Source organism: Pteropus alecto, unplaced genomic scaffold (assembly GCF_000325575.1).
Source record: "Pteropus alecto unplaced genomic scaffold, ASM32557v1 scaffold7, whole genome shotgun sequence".
In the NCBI taxonomy this organism is placed as follows: domain Eukaryota; kingdom Metazoa; phylum Chordata; class Mammalia; order Chiroptera; family Pteropodidae; genus Pteropus; species Pteropus alecto.
The window spans coordinates 54,816,715-54,837,734 of record NW_006494614.1 but is presented as its reverse complement, the minus strand read 5'-3'; the positions used below and the strand labels follow the sequence as shown (position 1 = coordinate 54,837,734).

The 21,020-nt window shown below is 35.5% G+C and overlaps 1 protein-coding gene across 1 annotated transcript in view; it reads right to left on the bottom strand.

The window, feature by feature from the left end:
* Positions 1–12,300, bottom strand: part of CCDC83 (coiled-coil domain containing 83) — a 37,730-nt gene extending 25,430 nt beyond the window's left edge. The window contains exons 1-2 of the mRNA XM_006926675.1: positions 12,178–12,300; positions 7,225–7,309 (exon numbers count right to left, since the gene is read on the bottom strand). Of these exons, the coding sequence (XP_006926737.1) occupies positions 7,225–7,309; positions 12,178–12,272 (180 nt within the window). The 5' untranslated portion in view covers positions 12,273–12,300. The remainder of the gene's footprint in view (positions 1–7,224; positions 7,310–12,177) is intronic.
* Positions 12,301–21,020: the final 8,720 nt, after the last annotated feature.

Below are 21,020 nucleotides of genomic sequence, written 5' to 3'. Positions count from 1 at the left end.
CACTCTTTAAGTTCTAATACTCATCTCCTTGGTGTTTCTCCTTCAATTTTTTAAACTTAATAAAATATATATATTTAAAATATTTTAATACTTCTTTAAAAAATTACTTTTTTCCTATAATTTAACATGCTCTTCACTATTACTTTTTCAACATTATATTTTATTTCTGATATTTGTGTCTTTTATCCTCTTAATTTACTCGGATACTTTAAAGAGTATTTTCTTTCCTAAAATTGATTATCAAGGCCAGTGCTTTTCAAGCTTCAATGTGCATACCAAGTACTTGGGGATAGTTAAAATGTAGATTCTGATTCAGTAAATTTTTCACGAAGCCTGCAATTCTGTATTTCTGACAAGCTCCAGGTGAGGCTAAGTCTGCAGGCCCACAAACCACTTTGAATCGCAAGATTCTGTCAGATAATTTAAATATTAATGATTTATTGATAGTTCTAGAGCCTACTAAAACTCCATTCTTTATTACTTAATCCAACAAACTTTAAACATGAGGACTGACAACTTGATTTTTTAAAATTGTTTAGTAAAATAGGCACTAGTTTAATAAACTCCTCAGATAGGATTTAATGTAAACTTAATTTTCTAAGCTATTCCACAGGCTGTATGATGTGATTGTCATTTCAGTGCTCTGAATTTTAATTTAAAACTTTGATAGACTGAACAAAAGTAATAGGCAATTACTTTATGATGCTCAGTATTGATAAATAAAGGCCAAAAAAAAAAAAAAGACCAAGACTAGACAGGCTTTGAGTGATTTCAAAAAATGGAAACAAAGATTAAAAAGGTATGATATTCAAAATTTAGTGGTTTAATGTCTCTGATATTTTGTTTGCAATATTCTAAAGTATTAATTCTGTCTGAAGAATTTTTAATACCAACAAATTCGTACTATGACAAATCTGAAAACTGAATCTTTTCCTTCTAACTCACTCTTTAAAATCTTATTGGGAGTGCCGTAAGCAGGACTTTTGGAGTAAAGACCTCCGAAAGTCCTCTATGTCATAAAAGCAATAAGAAAATTGTCAAAAATTGTCAAAAACAACTTTTCAGAACTCTGGAAATTAAAGGCTTGTAATAACTCCTAGGGAGTGTCCATTCAAGAAAAATAGTTGAATCTGGATAAGGACAGTGAGCTTTGCGGCATTTTAACTTTCCCTAAAAACCAATAGCCCCACAGTCAAGGTAAAAACCAGCAGCCTCACAGCCTGGAGTGCAGAGTTGGGGAGAGAAGAGAGGAGGTGAACTCTTCTAAAGCCCAATTCCCAAACAACGGTCTTTATTTGACCAATCTGGTAGTTCCCTGGAAAATCCCACTTGCAAACCTTGTTTTTATTTGACCTGACTCAGAGCTTGCCCAGTGTGTAAACAGCCTTTTCCCAGACTGATGTTTGTTAAAAACAATCAGAGGCAACTGTTGAACATTATAGCACCCTGAGGTAGTAATAACAGTTGGGGTAAACAACAAGCTGAAAAAAAATCTTTCAAGGAAAGCTGGAGATGAAATGTCCATAGGGGGCTTTGAAAGCTCTGACATATTCTTGGGAATCTAAAAGGCCACATGCATGTATAAGGAGGGCCGTGAGCATATTCAGGGCTGTGCATGTGTTCAGGAAAGACCTAAGAAGGCCCTATGCACTCACCCCTAGCTGACCTTGAGGCTCTGCAGAAGCAAGAAGTAAAGGTGAAGATGAAGTTGTAAATTGCTTGGCTGAGTGTAGAAGGCATGTCCCAACAAGCACACAGCGAAGGCCGTGTCTTAACAAGCACACACAGGCCCTCAGCAAAGGCTGAGAGATTTATTGGTTAGAAACATTTAGAGAAATTTCTTAAAAAAAAAAAAAAAATCCTAAAGAAAGAAAGAAAGAAATTTCTTTCCAATCATTAGCTGACCACTAAGCTAAGCAAACAAAGACTTTAGTGGCCACGCACAACAAAAAAAAAATACAGGCTTCACAGAATTAGTTTTAAAAAAGTCACTAACAACCAACAGCTACAATAAGCAGCAACAACAACAAACCCTGGAGAGAGAAGAGAATCCGATTTCCAGAGTTGTCACATTATAATATTCAAAATGTCCGGTTTTCAACAAAAAGTTACAAGAAATATAAAGAAGCAAGAAAGTATGATCCATACACATTCTTACTGAGATTTTTATTATATACAGGGAAAAAGGGTAGACAACAGAAACTGTCCTTGAAGAAGAACAGACATTGAATTTTCTAGACAAAGACTTTATTACATTAGCTATCTTAAATATGTTCAAGGAGTTAAAGGAAACCATGTCTACAGAACTAAAGAAATGTATGAGAATGATGTCTCACTAAATAGAAAATATCAATAAAAAGAAAGAAATTATTTTAAAAAAGAATCGAATAGAAATTCTGGAGCTAAAAAGTATAATAATTGATGAAAAATTCAGTAGAGGGGTTCAATAACAGATTCAAGCAAGCAGAATGTTGTTCAGCCATTAAAAGGAATGAAGTGCTATGCTATGGACTGAATGCTATGTCCCCCTTGGCTCCCTAAAATTCACATGTTGAATCCCTCATCCCCGATATTATGGTATTTGGAGGTGGGGCCTTTGGGAGGCAATTAGGTTTAGATGAGGTCTTCATGGTAGAGCCTCCATGATGAAATTATTGCCTTTATAAGAAGAGAAAGAGGTCAGAGCCCTCTCTTATTCTACCACTGTAGAAAAAACAAAAACAACAAAAACCCACCACTACCAACAACAAAAAAGCCCTCGATCTAAGTCTCGTACCTCATATAAAAATTAACTCGAACGGACCATGATTTAAATGGAAAAGATGAAACTATAAACATTTAAGAATACAACATAGGATAAAACCTTTGGGATCTAGGACTAGACCAAGAGCTATTAACTTGACACCAAAAGCATGATCCATAAAAAGAAAAAAATTGGTAAATTGGACTTTATTAAAATTAAAAAGTTTATTCTGCAAAAAGACCCTGTTATGAAGATAAAAAGACATGATACAGACTAGTGCTAGATACTAGTGCTAGTATCTAAAAGATTATCTTCTTATCTACCTACCTACTTATCTACATTTTTAAAAATTCTCGCAACTCAACAGTAAAAGGTAAAATCTAATTAGAAAATAGGCAAAAGACACAAAGATAAATTTCACCCAGAAGGATAAATAAGTGGCAAATAGATACATGAAAAGATGTTTAACATCATTAGCCATTAGGAAAATGCAAACCAAAACTACAGTGAGCTATTACTACCCACCTATCGGACTGGCTAAAATAAAATAGTGACATCATCAAATGCTGGCAAGCACATAGAGAAACTGGATCACTTATATATTGCTGGTGGGTTTATAAAATGATACAGCTACTCCGTTGAAAAGGATGCCAATTTCTTACAAAATGAAACATTTACTTACCATATAACACAGTACAAGCACTCTTAGACATTTATCTCAGAGTTTAGTGTAGATATTATTAAGTTTATACATAATGGCAAATATATAGTAATGTTTCTGCAACATTCAATTACACTTTTAGGACATGTGACACTGTTTTAATTTACAAATAAAAACATTACATGTTTAAAAAGGATGGTCATGTTAAAGATTTGATGTAAAAGAACTTGATCACTTCGAGAAACATTGCGCTAGGTATGAAAGGTAAAGGAAAAATTTCTTTATATATTATATATTTCTTTATGAATTGTATGTAGTGATTTTAAAATTATCAACATCTTTGTAAATGTTCTGCCTATATATCATGGTAAACATTTTTTAGCTGAAATTTATTTTAGAGGTCTTTGTTGCCTTATTAAAATTAACTAACATAAGTAAAATTGGATAAAGATTTATTTAGTATTCAAACATACTTGATAAAGGAATATTCCACTTCTAAAAAAATAAATGAAAAAGCCCATATTTAGAAAAAGGATTAGCAGTGCAATAGTTTGTTAAGGGATATTTTCATTGCTATGATTCAAGTTTCTATGAATATTTCATTTTCAAATAACTTATGTCAGGCCAAAGTAATTAAATTTATTTATAAGAAAATAAAACATAAATCTATTTCATTCAAGAAAATGGAATATTTGAGAATTGCTTGAAGAGTAACAAACGGTTTATTTTTCTGTTACTGATGTTGATTGACCCTCATTTTTAAATCAAACTTTTTATTTTGAGGTAATTATAGTATAACATGCAGTCATAAAAAAAATAATATAGAGACGTCCTATGTACCCATTACCTAGTTTCCTATAACATATTCCAAAACCGTGGTACAATACATATCAAAACTAGGATATTAATACTGACAATATCAACACTGATACAGTCAAGACAGAACCTTTCCATCAATACAAGCATCCCTCATGTTGTCTTTTTGTAGCTTCTCACTCTCCCTCCCAATTACACCCCTTCCTTAACCTCTGGAAACCATCAATCTGTTTTCCTTTTTTATAAATCTGTCATTTCAAGATTTTTTTTTTTTTTTTACAAAAAAAGATTCAGTAAATAAGCTACAAAAAAGGGATTAATTTTGTTTTGTTATAAGCCTATCTCATGGGCTTTATCCTTTTAACTTTTCAAGATTCACAAGAACAAGAACAGAACTTGCCAAAATTGTTCACGGAGTTCCCATCTATTCACCTAGCTTTCGCCAGTGATAACATCTTATATAACCACAGCATATTATCAAAACCAGGAAATTGACATTGGCACAACGATTTTAACTTAACTAGAGATGTTATTTAGATTTCACCAGTTTTTACATGTGCTATTTTTTTAGTGTATAGAATTTTGAAATTTGATCACATATACATGAGAATTATCACCACATAGATGGCATTTGAAGTCATAGTGTTAAATAAGGTCACCCAGAGAGAGGTTAGACTGAAAGCAAAGATTTGAGAATAAAACCTTAGTGAATACCCTAATTAAGGGATGAGTCCAGGAAAAGAACAATGCATGAAAAACAAGAAGAAATAGAGAAGCAGGAGGAAAATCTAGGAAGAATGATGTTCTGGAACCCAAGGAAAAAGAGGTTTAAGGTGACAGAAGTGACTGCTGAAGGGATGAAGGGTGAAGAAAGGACTATGAAGAGTTCAGTGGACCGGGCTAATTGGTCATTAATAACTTTTGCTAGAGCAGTGGTGGTGGAATAGTAGGAGTGAAAGAATGAATGGAAAGGTACGGAAGTAGACGTATTGAACTATGAAGCGTCTAGAGAGGTAAGTGGAACAATGAATGCAATCGGAGAGAAAGAAAGATAATAAATGATGTGATAATCTAAGGTAGGAAGGAAGAGGGGCGTTTCTGATTTTGACATAACTGAAGAGAAAAATTATGTCTTGCTAATGAATCATATTTAATTTATCAATTTAACTATTGTGACCTCAAAAATTTTTCCTTTCACTAGCGTTGGTGTGAATCAACTCAACAACTATTTATTGAACTGGGACCTTCTAGAGAAACAAAGTTAAGTAAGATTGATTGCTGCTGCCTGAAGAGCTTTCCATTTAATGACGGAGATATATTTCTATGTAACATTCCAGCTTTGGAGGAATGAAAAGGAGCTAGCCAAGAGAAGAGAATTCCAGGAAGAGAAAATAGCCTCTTGATTATAAAGAGATTGGGTTTTCCAAGATTTAAAAGAAGTGGTAAGCAAGGGGTGGAGCGGCTGGAGACGAGGTTGGAGAGGTGAGTAGAGGTCGGAATTTGCAGGGACTTGGAAGGACTGTGGATTTTATCTTCTGTGCAATAGGAAGCCACTGCAGGGTTTCAAGCACTGACAGGAGGTTTGCAGTATTCAAAGGGCAATTCTGGTTGCATTGGGAAAATGTACTGAATCGAGGAAAGATGATGGTGGCTTAAACTGGGGCAGTAGCAGCATAAATGAAAAGAAATAGATTCACACAGTTTGAAGCAGTCTGCCTCTCCATGCTCCTCATTGCTGGGTCATTAGCGAATGACCTCAAGAGCAGTAAGCCCCTCCGTGGGCTAATCCTCACGGAAACAAGAACTTTGTTTCTGGCTCCGACTGATGGGCTATGGGAAAGCGATTCCTTAGTCATGATCTTTTGTCCTTTCCACAAACAAATGGAAGTCCCAAAGCTGACCTAGGAGCCTCAGTGCTGACCACGGGGGCATATGCATTGGTACCTTGATGGCAGGTCATTCCTTTTTCGTGCTCTGAATTTCATCATGTGGAACTTGCATCCAAGCACCTAGGCCAAACTTCTCACTCTCATCTCTCACTCTCATCTAGGGCCCCGAGTTTCTGTTTTAGTTCCTATTACCAGAGACTGATCCTTTAGAATCATAACAATGTCAGGGGCACAATTATATCATCACCAGGGCTTGTCTTGCCCAATAAATATTTGCTGAGTGAAGGAACTAATGAGCCATATGAAGAAGACAGGAATTCCCATTTTACAAGAGGGAAATTGAGGCTCATCCCAGTTTTGGCCAAAATGATATAAGCAGTAAGCTATATAGTCAGGATGGGAACTCAGATTTCTGACCCCAGATAGCATTAAGATTTGTAGATATATAGTCTTTATAGACAAAAGCCAAATAAAACAGTTAAGTGTGGAAAGTTCAGGGTCCATATAAAATAAATGTTTTAATAAAGGACACTCAGTATTTCCTCATTCATGAGACTCTTTAAGAGATAAGTTGTGTTAATGATCATTTATTGCTTCCAAACTTTATTTCTGTTGGTCTTTAGTTCTGATAGTCATATACAGCACCTCTTTGATATTTATTTTAATCTTAAACATATATCATCTTAAACATTAAATTAGTCATTTTAACAACTGAGATTGTACTTTTCAAATAATATTAACACATGCATAGTCTCTGAAAATCTAAAAGAAAACAAATACAAAAATTAAAAAGAGAACCGATGTTTTAGTTTGGTTAGATAAGAAATTAAAAGATTAACATGGTTTCAGAGCTTTAAAGTTTGAACATAAGACTCAGTGTCCTCGTGAGCTAAATAACATAATTCAAGCTACTTCCTTTGACATTATAATTAATAGGAACGGTTGTATCCTTTTGCCTCATATGTATAAAAAAACTTAAATAGATTGTAAATTAACCACTTCTAAGCGTTAAATAAGATAATTTTTTAGAGTACATTTCATCATAAATCACAATTTCTTAAAGCATTTGTAAACATATTTAATGACTAGATATAGGCTTTAAATCTCATACTCACTCTCTCCTGACACTTTTGGTTTTTTTCTCTAAGTTTCTTTATTTGAGCCATGAATCGTTCGACTGCATTTTCCTTTATTTGACAACTGATAACAAGCAAAGATAAGATTTATTACAATTACTTATCTTAAGAAAAATTAATTGAACATGATTTAAAAATGAAACTAAATTATTTCGTTTGAAATAAAGTATTAAATATATTACAAAAACCCATTTAAGGATAAGAATCTTTATTAAATGATTTTGTGTTTCTCAGTATTTTATTCACTAAAATATTAAATGATATAAAAATTAACATATATATATATTAGAGAGATCACTTCAAGTTTTTTTCTAATCAGTCACCATTTTTATTTCACATATAAATATTAACATATATATAAATATTAACATATATATATTAGAGAGATCACTTCAAGTTTTTTCAAACCAGTCACCGTTTTTATTTCATAGTCATAATTGTGATACTAATTATCTATAAATAATCCAGCTTAAAGAGAATCTAGGAAAGGGCACACAGAAAACATACTTTCTAGAACTCTAAAAAAATTCAGACAAAAATGACAGAACAAAGACTTTGTAAGAGCATGACCATCTTGAAATAGTAAAGTAAAGTAGGCCTGCCTCTTGGTTCAAGTTCATTAGTATACCACCTCATCTATAAATAATAAAAGCTTCCTTCCTGACACAGATACTTTTCTTTAACATTCACAAGTATTTGTTGAGCATCTGTTAGGTATGAAAGAGAGAGAGAAAAGTGCAGAAAATTGGTATAGCCCATCTGATAGCTATTTTGAAGTGTTAAGTATAACTCTAAGTCTCTATTACCTAGTAAATCTTATACTTTAAATCTGAGAACAAAATAAGGACACAGAAATAGCTCTATATAAATTCCTATCTCAATTAAAAACAAAATAAAACAAAAATATAGCAGTTCTGTAGTATATTGAACAGAGGAGTGGTTAAAGAATGCAATACCCTGGTTTTCAATCATGCCCCTACCACTTCTTACCTACCTGACCCTTGGCAAGTCAATTCTCTGAGCCTCAATTTCCAAGCTGTCAATGGAGATAACAACATGAAGCTCTACATATTTTTGTGAGGATTTTTATAAGGATAAAAGTAAGAAATCATATGTGAATGTTTCTTTAAAAATTTTTTTTTGCCTTTTTATTTTCTTCCTCTTTTTTATGTTCCTGTATGAATGTTTCTGACATAAAATACTTAGTCAATTTCAACTGAGTTTGAATCTTACAGCCTCAGTCTTTCCCACAAAATATCATTCATATTTTTGATATTGTATACTTAATAGAGAGTATACAATAGGCTCCTTCTTTCCAAATAATGAGAAAATTCAATATAAAAACAAAACAAGTAAATCCTTTAGTGGAAAAAAAAAAAAAAGCTCTGTTCGGATACTATGAAACTTGGATTTTAGGCTTGGTTCTCTGCTAACTGCCTCTGAACCTATTAGGCTTGGCTTACTTTTCTGTAAGAGAATGAAGATGAGTTTTATGGTTCCTTTTCAGCTCTAAAATTCTGTAATTTAAATTGATCAATGTTCCCTTTCATTCAGTCATACATACAGTATAGATTTAATGAGCAGCCACTATGTCCCCAGCATTGTATACTAGGGAGTATAGAGACAGCAATGAATAATATTTTCATGATCCTTGCCATCAAAGAGCTTGCATTTTACTAGGCAATAAAGAAGTAAATACAAACATATTATTTACACATTGTGATAAATGCTACAAGGGAAATAATTAGATATGAGAACGATAGTAAATGGAAGAACTAATATAGACAGGTGGTCTCCACACAATAGTAAGAAATAAGGCTATAAGCCATTTTTTCTGTCTTACCTAAAGATTAGATGTGCAAAAATTTTAAAAGAGTGCCTTCTCTATCTCCCATTTTTAAGGAGAAAAACAAAAATATTACAAATGAAAATGATCTGAAAAGAATGTATGCAAATATGTACTAATTACTCATATAATTTCTGCAATTATAAGTATGGAAATCCTAATTCTCTGCATGGGTAAAACAGGCAAACAAATCTCAAGTACGTGGTCTCCATTGGTTTGAGACCAAGAGCTTACCTTGGTGATGACTGAGCATGTAAAGATGCGGCTGGAGACTACATCTAGCCTGAACTCCAGACCATGCATGGGACACACTTTTAATAAAAATATTATTTGTTGTTTATCCAAAATTAAAATTAAATTGGGCATCTGTATTTTTATTTGCTATATCTGGCCACTCTACACTTAAGCCTCAGAGCATTTTAGGAGCAAACAACCTAGGACTTTGTCTTGTGTTCCTTCTGTAGTGAACAGTTCAGAAAGATCTGAGTGGCATCAGCAGGCCTCAGGGGGAATTCTGAGATGCCCTAAAGGTTTTGGTGGCTTCATTACCCGCTTTCTGGACCGCATGGTATTTGCAGGTGTAACTTAGTCTCACCTCTCCTTGGAATTCAATTCCATCTCTTCAGGTCTCATGAAGAAATGGATTTACCAAGAAGCAAATGAAACTGAACTTCAGAACTCCATACTATTAGCCACTGTGAGAATTCAAGCTTCACCGTTCTATTTTTTTCCTTTTCATATTTTCCTCATCTATTCAGTGCCAGAGTAACCCACATATCACGTTAAACTCTGAAGCAAGCAGGATAATAAACCAGTGAGGTAATATACACTAAAGTGGTTTGAAAATGATATAACACTATTCTAAGACACAATGATATGAAATTGTTAGTAATACAATGTGTCACCTTTTCCCTTCCCTCCCTGTATTATTGAAACGTTAGTAATGTGTCAACTACTCTCTTCCTCCAATCTATGCTTGTATCTATTTTTTACCCATAATCATATCCACACCTGTATCTATATCTATAATCCATTCCCCTTGTAGAAAACTGGGAAGAAAACAAATACCAAGTAGAAAATAAAAACCATCATTACTCAGAAACGATCACCTTATAGATTTAACATTGGCAGTCTCAGCTCTTCACAAACAGCCACAGAAATTCATGGCCTTATTTTCTTGGGATAAATTCAAAAAAAGTTCAATTGTTCTCTCAGCTTTTTGTTAGGAGCTGAGATTGTATAAGAGAAATATTAGATCCTGCAGACAGGCCCTTGAACAATTATTCCTCAGATGACAAGGGGGGTGTCTTGGCAATTTGTCATGTGACAAGAGTTTTGTCACTTGGGAACACATAGATTGAGTAGTGTCACTAATAGAGCACAGTACAGCAAGGCATTGGCTGTTCAAGTCCATGAGATTATTTATTTGGTTATAATAGAGGAAAGAGAACAAAAGCATGAGATGTTTAATTCACATCTTGCACTAGATCATAAGAATTTTTAAATGTTTGCCTCTTTATAAACCTCTGTTAAAGAGGAGAAAGACTTCTGATTGACCCAGAAGAGAGAGAAACAACTGTAATTGGGTGTCATCACTATAAACCATGGGATTAAATTAGATACCAGGTTGTATTTACAGAGCCAGACTTTTTGTCCACCTTTCCTAAGATGAGATGAGGAACGTTATCAGTTAAGTTGAGAAGTGAGTGCTTAATGTTATCTCAAGAAGAAAATAAAAGAGAAACTTTCTTAAAAGTCCTTTTCCATGAATATTTCTTTCTTAGTGTTTTCACTCACTGCCTTCTGAAAAATTTGGAGTCTCTCAAGGAGATGGATTTTCCTTGAATGTTGTTAAAAACAATTCTCTTAAACAAATACCTCATCAACGGCCTCACAGGCTCCCCACTTTCAACCTTGTCCCCTCCAGTAAGCAGCTCGCCATTCCCAAATAGCAAGTGTTCCACAGGGCTCTGCTTATCTGACCTTTGTTTAAATCGCCTGTCTGTGCTTGCCTTCTCTCCCTCACTCTACCTTCTCGCATTTGCTAGACTGTGAGAAGCACTTCCTCACCCCAGGGTCTTCCTAAGCCTTTCTCTCTCCCACGCTGTCTCCATGACACCTGTTCCTCTTCCAGAGACCAGCTTAAACACTGTTTCCTCACACAAGCTTTTCCTGAGCCTTGTGACTATATCTAGTCCTTTAATTATACCCGTACACAGCACCCTACACTTTTCTTTCATAGAATCTCAATTTAGCTATGTAATTTTTCCAAAAGCTTGGATTACTTGTTTCATGTCTCTCTCCCACGCTTCATCAGGGCAGGGACCATGTGGTCCTGTTCTCTGTTGTCTTCCAGTACCCAGCACTTGCCTTGTACTTGGTAAACATTCAAGTATTAGTTCAATAAATGTATAAATGAAGTCCATTCGTATTTGGAAAAAGACTGTCATGGAATCACTCGCTCCCTAAGAATTACACATTAAAACATCTACTCTTGGCCCAAAGGTGAGGTTCGAAAGCTCTTGAGGAGCTTATGCTCCATCAGTTGAACAGAACATAAACACAGAATAGGTGTCACCTCTAGTTTTGTCTCCAGCTCCTGAGAGTGAAACATTAAGAAATATTATTCTTATTGAAAATAATTCTCTCTAAATCATTTGGATTTTACCTATGACTATAATGCAAATTGGAATGTCTGGAAATGAAAAGTTGAATAAAGAAGAAAGATTTCCTCTCTTACTCTTCTATGAATGTTCGCTAACTATTCTGTGCTGTATTTTAAGAGGCAGGCCAGCAAGCTGGTGGGTATATATGGGAGAATGACCAATAATACAGTAGAGAGAGGGAGGGAGCTAACCACATTAATGAATGCTGTTTCATAGCTACTACTACTTTGGACTATGTTATAGTCAGTTTCAAAAAACTTTTAAAAATATGCACATAGCACAAGAGTGCAATTATGCCTCCCATCCACCTCTGATCTAGCTCTCCTTACAGCTTTTGAATGCATCATTTTCCATTTGGATTACATGCGTCTTAACAATGGTTGCCATTTACATAGGAAACTTTTAATAATTTAAACTTACTGATAGTCCAGAAATGCTTCACTGGTAGGCAACTTCATATCTTTTGGTGGCTCATCTTGAATATCATTTTTATTTGCTTTTGCTGTGTTTTCCATGATGTTGCTTAGCTAGTAAGAAATATACCTGTTTAGAAAAGAGACATAGAAAAAGTAAATAAACTCTGTCTTTGCCCCTCTCCTTATGTTTACTCAAGATAAGGCACTGCTGAAACTTAATTTAAAATTGGCTTTTCCATCAAGGCTGCTTCCATGTCCCCAGACCTAACACTCACCACCACGTTGGGACATCATGAATCAGTTGGATTCCCTTTTATTTCCTTCTTGAGTCTGATGAGATCTATGTTTAGCCCAGGTACAGCTTTCTCACACCCAAAACCATCTGAGACTCACTCCCTTATGTTATCCATCTACGTCTGTTGCTCCTGTCCAGCTTCTTTAAGAGCAAGAACTGAACTTTTTCGATTATTTTATTTCTCCAGTGTTTGGCAGGTACCACATATAGCAGCAGCTCAATAAATGTCTGTCAATTTTTAAAAATTAAGATAAAGCAAAAGCACAACTTTCCATGAGCACTAAGAAACTAGAATCTAAAGGAATCATGTTTGGCCGGGGTTGTTATAAAGAACAAATAAGAGCACATGTTACAGTGTTTTTTAAATGTTTAAGAGATTTACAAATGCAAAATAGTAAATAACAATAATAATAATGTACTATTATTAGCAGTAACTTTTCATCAGCTATTAATTGCTTTTGCATATAATAATAAAAAGTTATCAAAAATAATATTTTTAAAAAGGGGAAATCAGGCCCACAGTTCATAGATTTTTATAGTAAATAGGAATACTTCATAGATTTAATATAGGTACTAAACTACTTTTTTTAAGATCACAGTCTTAACAAATTTTTATCTTTCAATTTCTATTAATCTCAAAAAAAATAAGTGCCTAACCTTCAATCAATCTATTAACAGTCGAGTGTGGCAGAAAGAACATAACCTTTGTAATTATTTGTTAAAATGGCTGGAAACTTTGTGAGAGTGGGAATGATATAGTTCCTATGCATTATTGTATTTATCCACCTAAAACAATAGATGCACAATAAATCCTTGTCAAATGGATAAATGAATGGATAGAAGAACGAATCAGGCAGATGTGCTTTAATCCTAGATCCACCACCACCTGGTATATATGTATGTAAACTTGAGTAGTTTACTTAATCTTTTTGAGCTTTAGCTTCATCACCTGTAAAGTGAGGACAAAAATCTTATTCTGAAAGCTGCTGTGAGGATTAAATAAGCTAATATTTATATAAGGCACCTAGCATAGTGTCTGACATATAGAAAGAACTTTATTATGCTCCCTTTAGTTACAGCTCCAGATCATGCTTCTTCAAATTTCAGGTAACTAACTGTAAAGCAGAGATGTCTCTGCCTGCTGCCAAGTATGACATGTGGAAAGGTTAATCCATGCAGTTTGCTATTGTCAACATTCATCATTTATTTGGATCACTGAATTGGCAATCTACATAGATTATTCAGACCCAAAATGGAAAAACTCTTTAAAATGAAAACACTTTTTCCCTGTAGACACGCTGCTCGCACACCCAGACCTCCAGCAAGGCTCAGTCTTTTGTGTCTGAGACTTTTCTAGCCAAGTGTGTTCATCCTTGTATTCTAATGGATTCTATTACATGTGAATATAAATGTACTAAAATGCTTTCCAACTGAAAAAGCACATAGTGACACAACAAAAAGATTTAATATATTAAGACAAGCTAATATATTAACTGGTATCTTCTCAGATATGAAAATATTGAGAATAATTTCATGAGTTGCAAACCAAACTGTGTCATTATACCATCACAGTTCACAGAAATTTACTAGCTAAGAAAAAAAAATTACTTTCTTTTGTTTCAGATGCGGAGTTGAATTTTCATTATTTTCTATTCAGAATTAAAATTTTTAATTTCACTGTTGCACAAAAAGATAGCATGATGACATGTTTCATTTTACAATAACCTACCAATAACAATGATTTTTTACTATAAAATATTTTATTTAAAAATTAAAACAAATAACATTAATCTCTAATTTTCTTTCTGAGTCATATGGAAGAGATCAAAGTGTCACGGTTCCACCTGTGGCGCCCATCTGGTGTTGGAGGGAAAAATGACCTCATCTCGCTCAATTATCTAAGTTACCTGGCTCTTATGTTTTCAACTCTCTAATGTATAATTAGTTACCTAACTGCCACTCATGGAAAAGGATTTTAATAAAATATGAGTTAAAGTGTGGATCCATTAAACCCAAATGATTTATGCATAAACTGTATTAAGATTTATTGTTTCACACACTTTCCAGAAAATTAGTAAGCCAATTGGATTGTCTGCTTAATAGTTGCATTATTGCTATGAGCTAATGACATTGCCTCAAAATGTACTTTTGCATTTGATAATGTCCTACAAACAATGGGGATTTTTGTAAACATTTATAAGAATTTACGGTTCCTGACCACCTAGATGATTTCTGTCTTAGTAATGGATGAGAATTCTAGAAAAATATTCACAAAGTAATGTGATTATCTTATAGGAAGGTTTCACTTGGAATATTTCCTGACAAACGGACACCTAATCTGTTTGACAGTAACTGCAAACATCCATTCAGTGCCTGCTCTATGCGTGGCACTTTACCTGGCCCGTGGTTATAAAATATAGAGGAGGCAAGATCTCTACTCAGACTGGTAGGAAGAACAAAGCAGAAATTTTTAAAAATAATAGACAGCTTTAAAAGACTTTAGCAAAATTATGCAGGTAATACATGCTACGGAGATCTTCGCTCACAGTGTGACCTTTTGGGCTGTCTCTTTGTCCTCCATCTGGGCGTTCTATAACATATGCTGTGGAGTGAGGGCAGGTAAGGAGGCTGGGTTTGAAAGACTCAAGTCCCCAGCCTCTTCAGAGTCTACTCCATAATCACCTTCTGTCAGAAAATGTTTCCAAAAATATTCTCTAAGTGCTTCTCACTGAAAAGCAAATAGTCTGTTTAGTAAAAAAGGGACACATCATAGCCATGTTCTTCAATGTACTGTTACTCCATAATGCCTTATCTGACTCTCCAACATTACTCAAAAAACAGAGTATGTCCCTTACTGTGAAGTCTCAGGATGCTAGTTCAATATCTAGAAAGTTCCTAATGACTTTTTTTCACAACTTTGTGGAGCCACGACTATCCAGAAGCCTCTTAATGACTCCTGTCATAATTTTGTAGAGGCTGGAAAGGATGGAAGTTCTGCCCTGATACCTTTTCTGGACATTTGGAATAGATCTTGACATTAGGTAATATTTTACATAAATGTAGATCAAAATGGAAGCTATATACTTAATAGCATTAGCAATGACAAAAGTTCTGAATAAGATTCCATCAGGGGTTGAGAGCACAGTTTAGGTAAAAGATTTCCATATGGGTATTAAAAGTCTTGAAGTCTAATCTTGGATTTGCCATTAAGTAGCTATAAACTTGTGTAAATCTAAATAATATTAATAATAATAATGATAATAATAATAATACAGTACTTCCAAAAGCCTTTGTTAAAGAGCAATCTAAATTTAAAGCCACATATCTCACTATAGGGTTGAGCTATGTATTTAAAAACATTCATGGCATTCATCTTCGACAAAATATAACTCCTTTAATACTGAATAGCAATTACTTCAATAAACCCTTATCTTTGCGAACTCAAAAATAGACATCGGCTCATAGGCCAGCATCTCCCATGGGCACACACTAGACATTCAATAAATGTCTAATTTGAATGACTGACTTGTAAATAATGTGTGCTCATTCTTTACCAATAGCCCTCTTTATGTGCTCATAATGTTATATATCCTGTGAATTTGGAAAGTGAAATCACTTTTAAACTCAAATTCTAACTTATGCTAGAACAAATTTTTAATACAATTTTAAAATATTTTAGAAATGCTCTCCAGCATATATTAAAAAAAAACCCTGAATTCATAGAAAGCAGTGATATCATCTAAAAGTTAGCTTAAAAAATTTCAGACCTCTTTTTGCATAGATTATGTACATATAGTCCCAAACATAATCTTTTTGCATAGATTATGTATATATAGCTTTAAAACGTAAAATAGAGCCAGTTTAAAGATTGATTAAACAACCATATATTCAAATCAAGGTATTTAAAAATATCTGGATGAATAACAGTTTCAATCTTCATTCACAGGACTGTGATGGGCATTACATTAGCATATATTTTCTTTACCAATTCAAACCCTTTGGTCAGTGGCACATTTTTGAACTGCAGTTCCGAAATTATATCGGATTCTTAGCTTAAAAACTAGTCTAGCTTCTGATCCTGACTTGCTCATAACATAGTTTGAAATGCAGTGTATTATACTAACTTCTCAAGCAACCAGAACTATCCCCTTTTCCCCAACTCCTGTGTTCCTTCGGCTTTAGAAATGTCAAAAAAGAAAAGCAATGTAGCCCTGAAGAGATTATTGTGAGGATAATGGGAATACTCTGATGGGGGAGAATAACAATAAGGCTTGTGGGTCTTCAAAGAGCAGTGATGAATATAAAAAGTGTATACTGGGGTTGGGTTTTGGGGTGGTGAAAAGGAAATTCATGACCAATCAACACACGGATGATATCCAGTCTTATTATTATCCTTCTCAGCTTTCACAGAAAATTTTTTTTTCTTAGATGGGACATCTTCTCCCACCTCCCAAACACTTCCTCAACTCTCTCTGCCCTGTGGAGAATTAATTAAGGGATAAGAGGGGGAGGTGAGGAAATAAGGTACTATACAAATCTAACAAAAATAATAATAAGCCAAAGATCGGGAGAATGAGGGTGACATCAACAGCACACACGGCATTTAGGAAGTACCTACGGTTGGGGGTGCTCTGTGCTGGTGTGGAGAAGGATGCAAGAACGTGTGAGGTCCTCCTCACTCAGAAGGCATTCACCTGACCCGGAATTCAGTTAGAAGAGCGCTGAGGAAAGCAAGACTTGAATCTAGTCCTACTCCTCCACCAGCGAGTTTCATAACCTGGGACGTCTCTAAACCTCTCTCACCCTGTTACCCTTCTATTTTTACCTTCTCTCGGGGTTCTTAATGAAGCTCAAACGCTTCGGGAAAACTGTCAAGTGATGAAGCACCATGCAAACGGAAGGCCTTATTTGTTCACTGAGCATCTACTGTGTGCTAAAGACTGTGAGGGCACCATGATGGTTACAAACCTGAATCAAATTTAAATCCTGCCCTCCAAGAGTGGATGATCTAGAACAGCAAATAAGCTATGTTTCCAGGGGTTTCACTGCAAGGCGGAAAGAGGTGGGGGGTAATAATCCGATTAGATCAAAAGATCTCCCTCCCTCTCGGTCTCCTAGGTGAAGAGGTGGAGTGTACCTCTACCAACTCCTCTAATGGACCAGGAACAGTGCCCAATGGAGGACACCAGCAGGGCGCGACACCAGGCACATTTAGGGGCAGTGCAAGCTCCAGGGCCAGTGGGAGTGGGGTGGAGATTCTTGAATCTTAACCTTTTAAGAGACTGGAAAAAGTCAGGGACCCAGCGAGGAGGCCGGCCAGTCTCCCGACCTCTCTTCAGGGTTTCCAGCTGCGGATACTCAGCAGTAGGCGGGTAAGGTAGCACTCTCCTGGAGCTGGCGGATCAGGCCCACCCACTCTGTCACCGCCGCCGCCGCGCCCTCGGTTTCCAAGGCGACCGGTTGAGTACCTCCGCGCAGCAGTCTCGAGCAGCAGGCCGGGAGCGCCACCTGGTGGCCATATGGGAAAAGTCCCGGCCGACGGTCCGCGCCGTCGTCTTTGCAACTGAAGTCGCGTCCTCCAGCCTTCCTTCCCAAGGGATTTTCACCGCCACAACTCACCCAGCTGATTCCACAAAGCGCTCATGCTCCTCCTGTCCTCCCTCTAGTGGCAAAACGGGAAGAGGTGAATTGCGTAGAGACGTGACATAGGGCCTCTGTGCTATGATCGTGAGCCGGTCACTTTCATTTGTGTTTTTTTCCGTTGTTAAATGAGAATTCAGACTTGTAGGATGGGGAAAGAAAGGGGTGTGGTGCGCGCCATGAAGATTCTGCCCGCCTCTGCCCCATGGTGCCTCTTCCACCACAGCAATGTTTATGTGCTTTTTTGTGAAAGAGTTTTGGTGAAAGGGTTTAGTAACTTCCAGCTCTAAAAGTCCTTGATCTTGCCTATTTTCCTTCTTGCTTTACGTTTTTTGCCCCTAAACCTCAAGAAAACCAATATAGATTCCGTTTTACCCTCTTTCCACTTTTTGCACCTCTCTCCTAATTCGAGGGGTTAAAATATCACACACTTACAAAACCTTTAAGGTTCCCCTGTTCCTCTCCTGTGTTCTTTCTCATTTTCTGCCTCAAGACAATTTCTTACATTCTGGGAGCACCTACTTCCACTAGTTACATCTGAGTCATTTATTCTTTTGTCCTAGGATGACAGAATTGAGGCACTCCCTTGGACCTCTTGGTAAAATCACCTGTTTGGCATTCTTGAATTCGATTTTAAAAAATATGTTATCATACGTTTTATGATTGATGCTGTTACACCGATAACATAAGAACTTATGGGAAGGGAACTGAAGCAGTTAATAAAAATATTAATTAGCTTTCGGTTAAGGAAGTTTTTCTCATTAGTAAAAAGGCATCCCAAAATTAACCTGTTTGAGATCGTTAATGTATTCTACCTCATTTGAATCTCCTTTTATCTGTGTTACGTATTTGTTAAGTACCAGTAATTTGCTGTGATCCACATATCCGATAAAGGTTTTTTAGTTATTTGGTCTTCCCTGAAATAACAACAGGTGGAGTTATGGGATAAAATGATTAAATAGAGCGCAGATGCAGGAGAAAAAAAAAAGCTACAGCTCAAAAATTTTTAAATATGGGGATTTTTTTTGGAAAAACAATTTTGTAATTCCTTAACACTTTGAATTCATTCCCAAAATATTTCCTATAAATCTTAGGCCTGCTTTTTTTACAAGAGCCTAGGCCTATAGTCAAAAATGTACTTTTACCCTATTATTTATCTCCTGTGCAGTTTTTCTTATGTCTTTGCCAGTTGGTGGTCAAAAAGTGAAGCCAGATCAAAACCATTTGCTGAGTTTCCTCATTTGACCCTGATTTTCTGTTAGCCTTGCCATATTGGATGATGTAGAATAGAGGTATCTGTGGTAGAAAAAGCCAAATATGTTGTCTGATTTGAGCAAACCACAAAGAACCAGTTTGGTTTGCACAGCTGCTAAACATTTTATACTTCTCGAAAATTTTCACCTCTTTTCATTGAGAATCACTACCTCTGCAAATAGGCCCTAAGGCAATTAACTAAATGTATTAACATTAAATCTCAAAATAATTTTAGGGACTCGAGTTAGCGATTAACCTACTGACGTTGCAAACCAGTTCAAGCTTCTAGTAAATCAGAAATTTTACTGACAACAAAGTTATTTTTGAGAAGTAGAAGAGACCTGCTATAACTTTTTATACGAAACTTTGTTTCCGACAAATGTGAGAAAATGAAATTGATGTCTTGCAAAAGAAAAGTCATTATATAAAATACACGCTCGAGAGGAAAAGTTTAAGCATGCTAGAACTTTGGCAAAAAGAGATCACACCTCTTTTTCCCACCAATCTCTTCTGCCCACTATTTTTGAGAAGTAGAAGAGACCTGCTATAACTTTTTATACGAAACTTTGTTTCCGACAAATGTGAGAAAATGAAATTGATGTCTTGCAAAAGAAAAGTCATTATATAAAATACACGCTCGAGAGGAAAAGTTTAAGCATGCTAGAACTTTGGCAAAAAGAGATCACACCTCTTTTTCCCACCAATCTCTTCTGCTAGAGTAAAGAGGCCAAGTATAGGTTCTAAATATAGGTTCTTCTTCTAATTTTTGAAACTACTTTTGAGTTCTTTGGTCTCTCTCAGGGAGAGGAGCCGGGGAGGGTAAATTAGAGCCAGAGTGTCAGGTATTGGGAGCCTGAGCCAGGTGATATGTGTTATGCCTGAGGACTTTGTGATGTTCTGAGAACAATTCAGCTGCAGTGAATTGCTTCATGCTTTTGGCATTTAAAAAATATGACCAATAGGATATACATTCAAATCAATAGAATATGACAAAAAAAAAATCAAGAAATAGATATAGTCAATTGCTTCAGACAAAAGTGCCAAGGTAATTAAATGAGGAAAGAGTAATATTTTCAACAAATACTGTAACTATTGCATATCTGATATCTGTTTGGAAAAAAAAAGAGCTTTGACCTGACTATATACCATAAAAAAAAATTAACTCATATTGAATCATAGATCAGAACATAAAAGCTAGAACTATAAAACAGAGTAAAGAGGCCAAGTATAGGTTCTAAATATAGGCTCTAACCATTGTAGCCCACAAAGTGCCAGATGAATGAGTGAAGCTATCTTGGTTCCTTCCAACCAGCCCATCCATCGGAGTACTGCTGAGTTGACCTCAGTTGATGCTGCAAGGAGCAAGAGATTGCCAATTACTAACCTATGGAATCTGAGATATGGTTGTTGTTTTAAGCCACTAAGTTTTGATAGTGTTTTAGTTATCTATTACTATATAACAAATTACCCAAAATTTAGTGATTCGAGATGAGAGTAATCACTTATTATCTCACAGTTTCTATGAATCAGGAATTCAGGAGCAAGTTGACTTGGGCAGTTCTAAATTGGAGTATCTCATGATGAGATCAGATACTGGACAGATTCTGCCTCTGCCTGAAGGCACTTTCAGTCTAAGAAGAGGGAGGAGTAGACAAGTT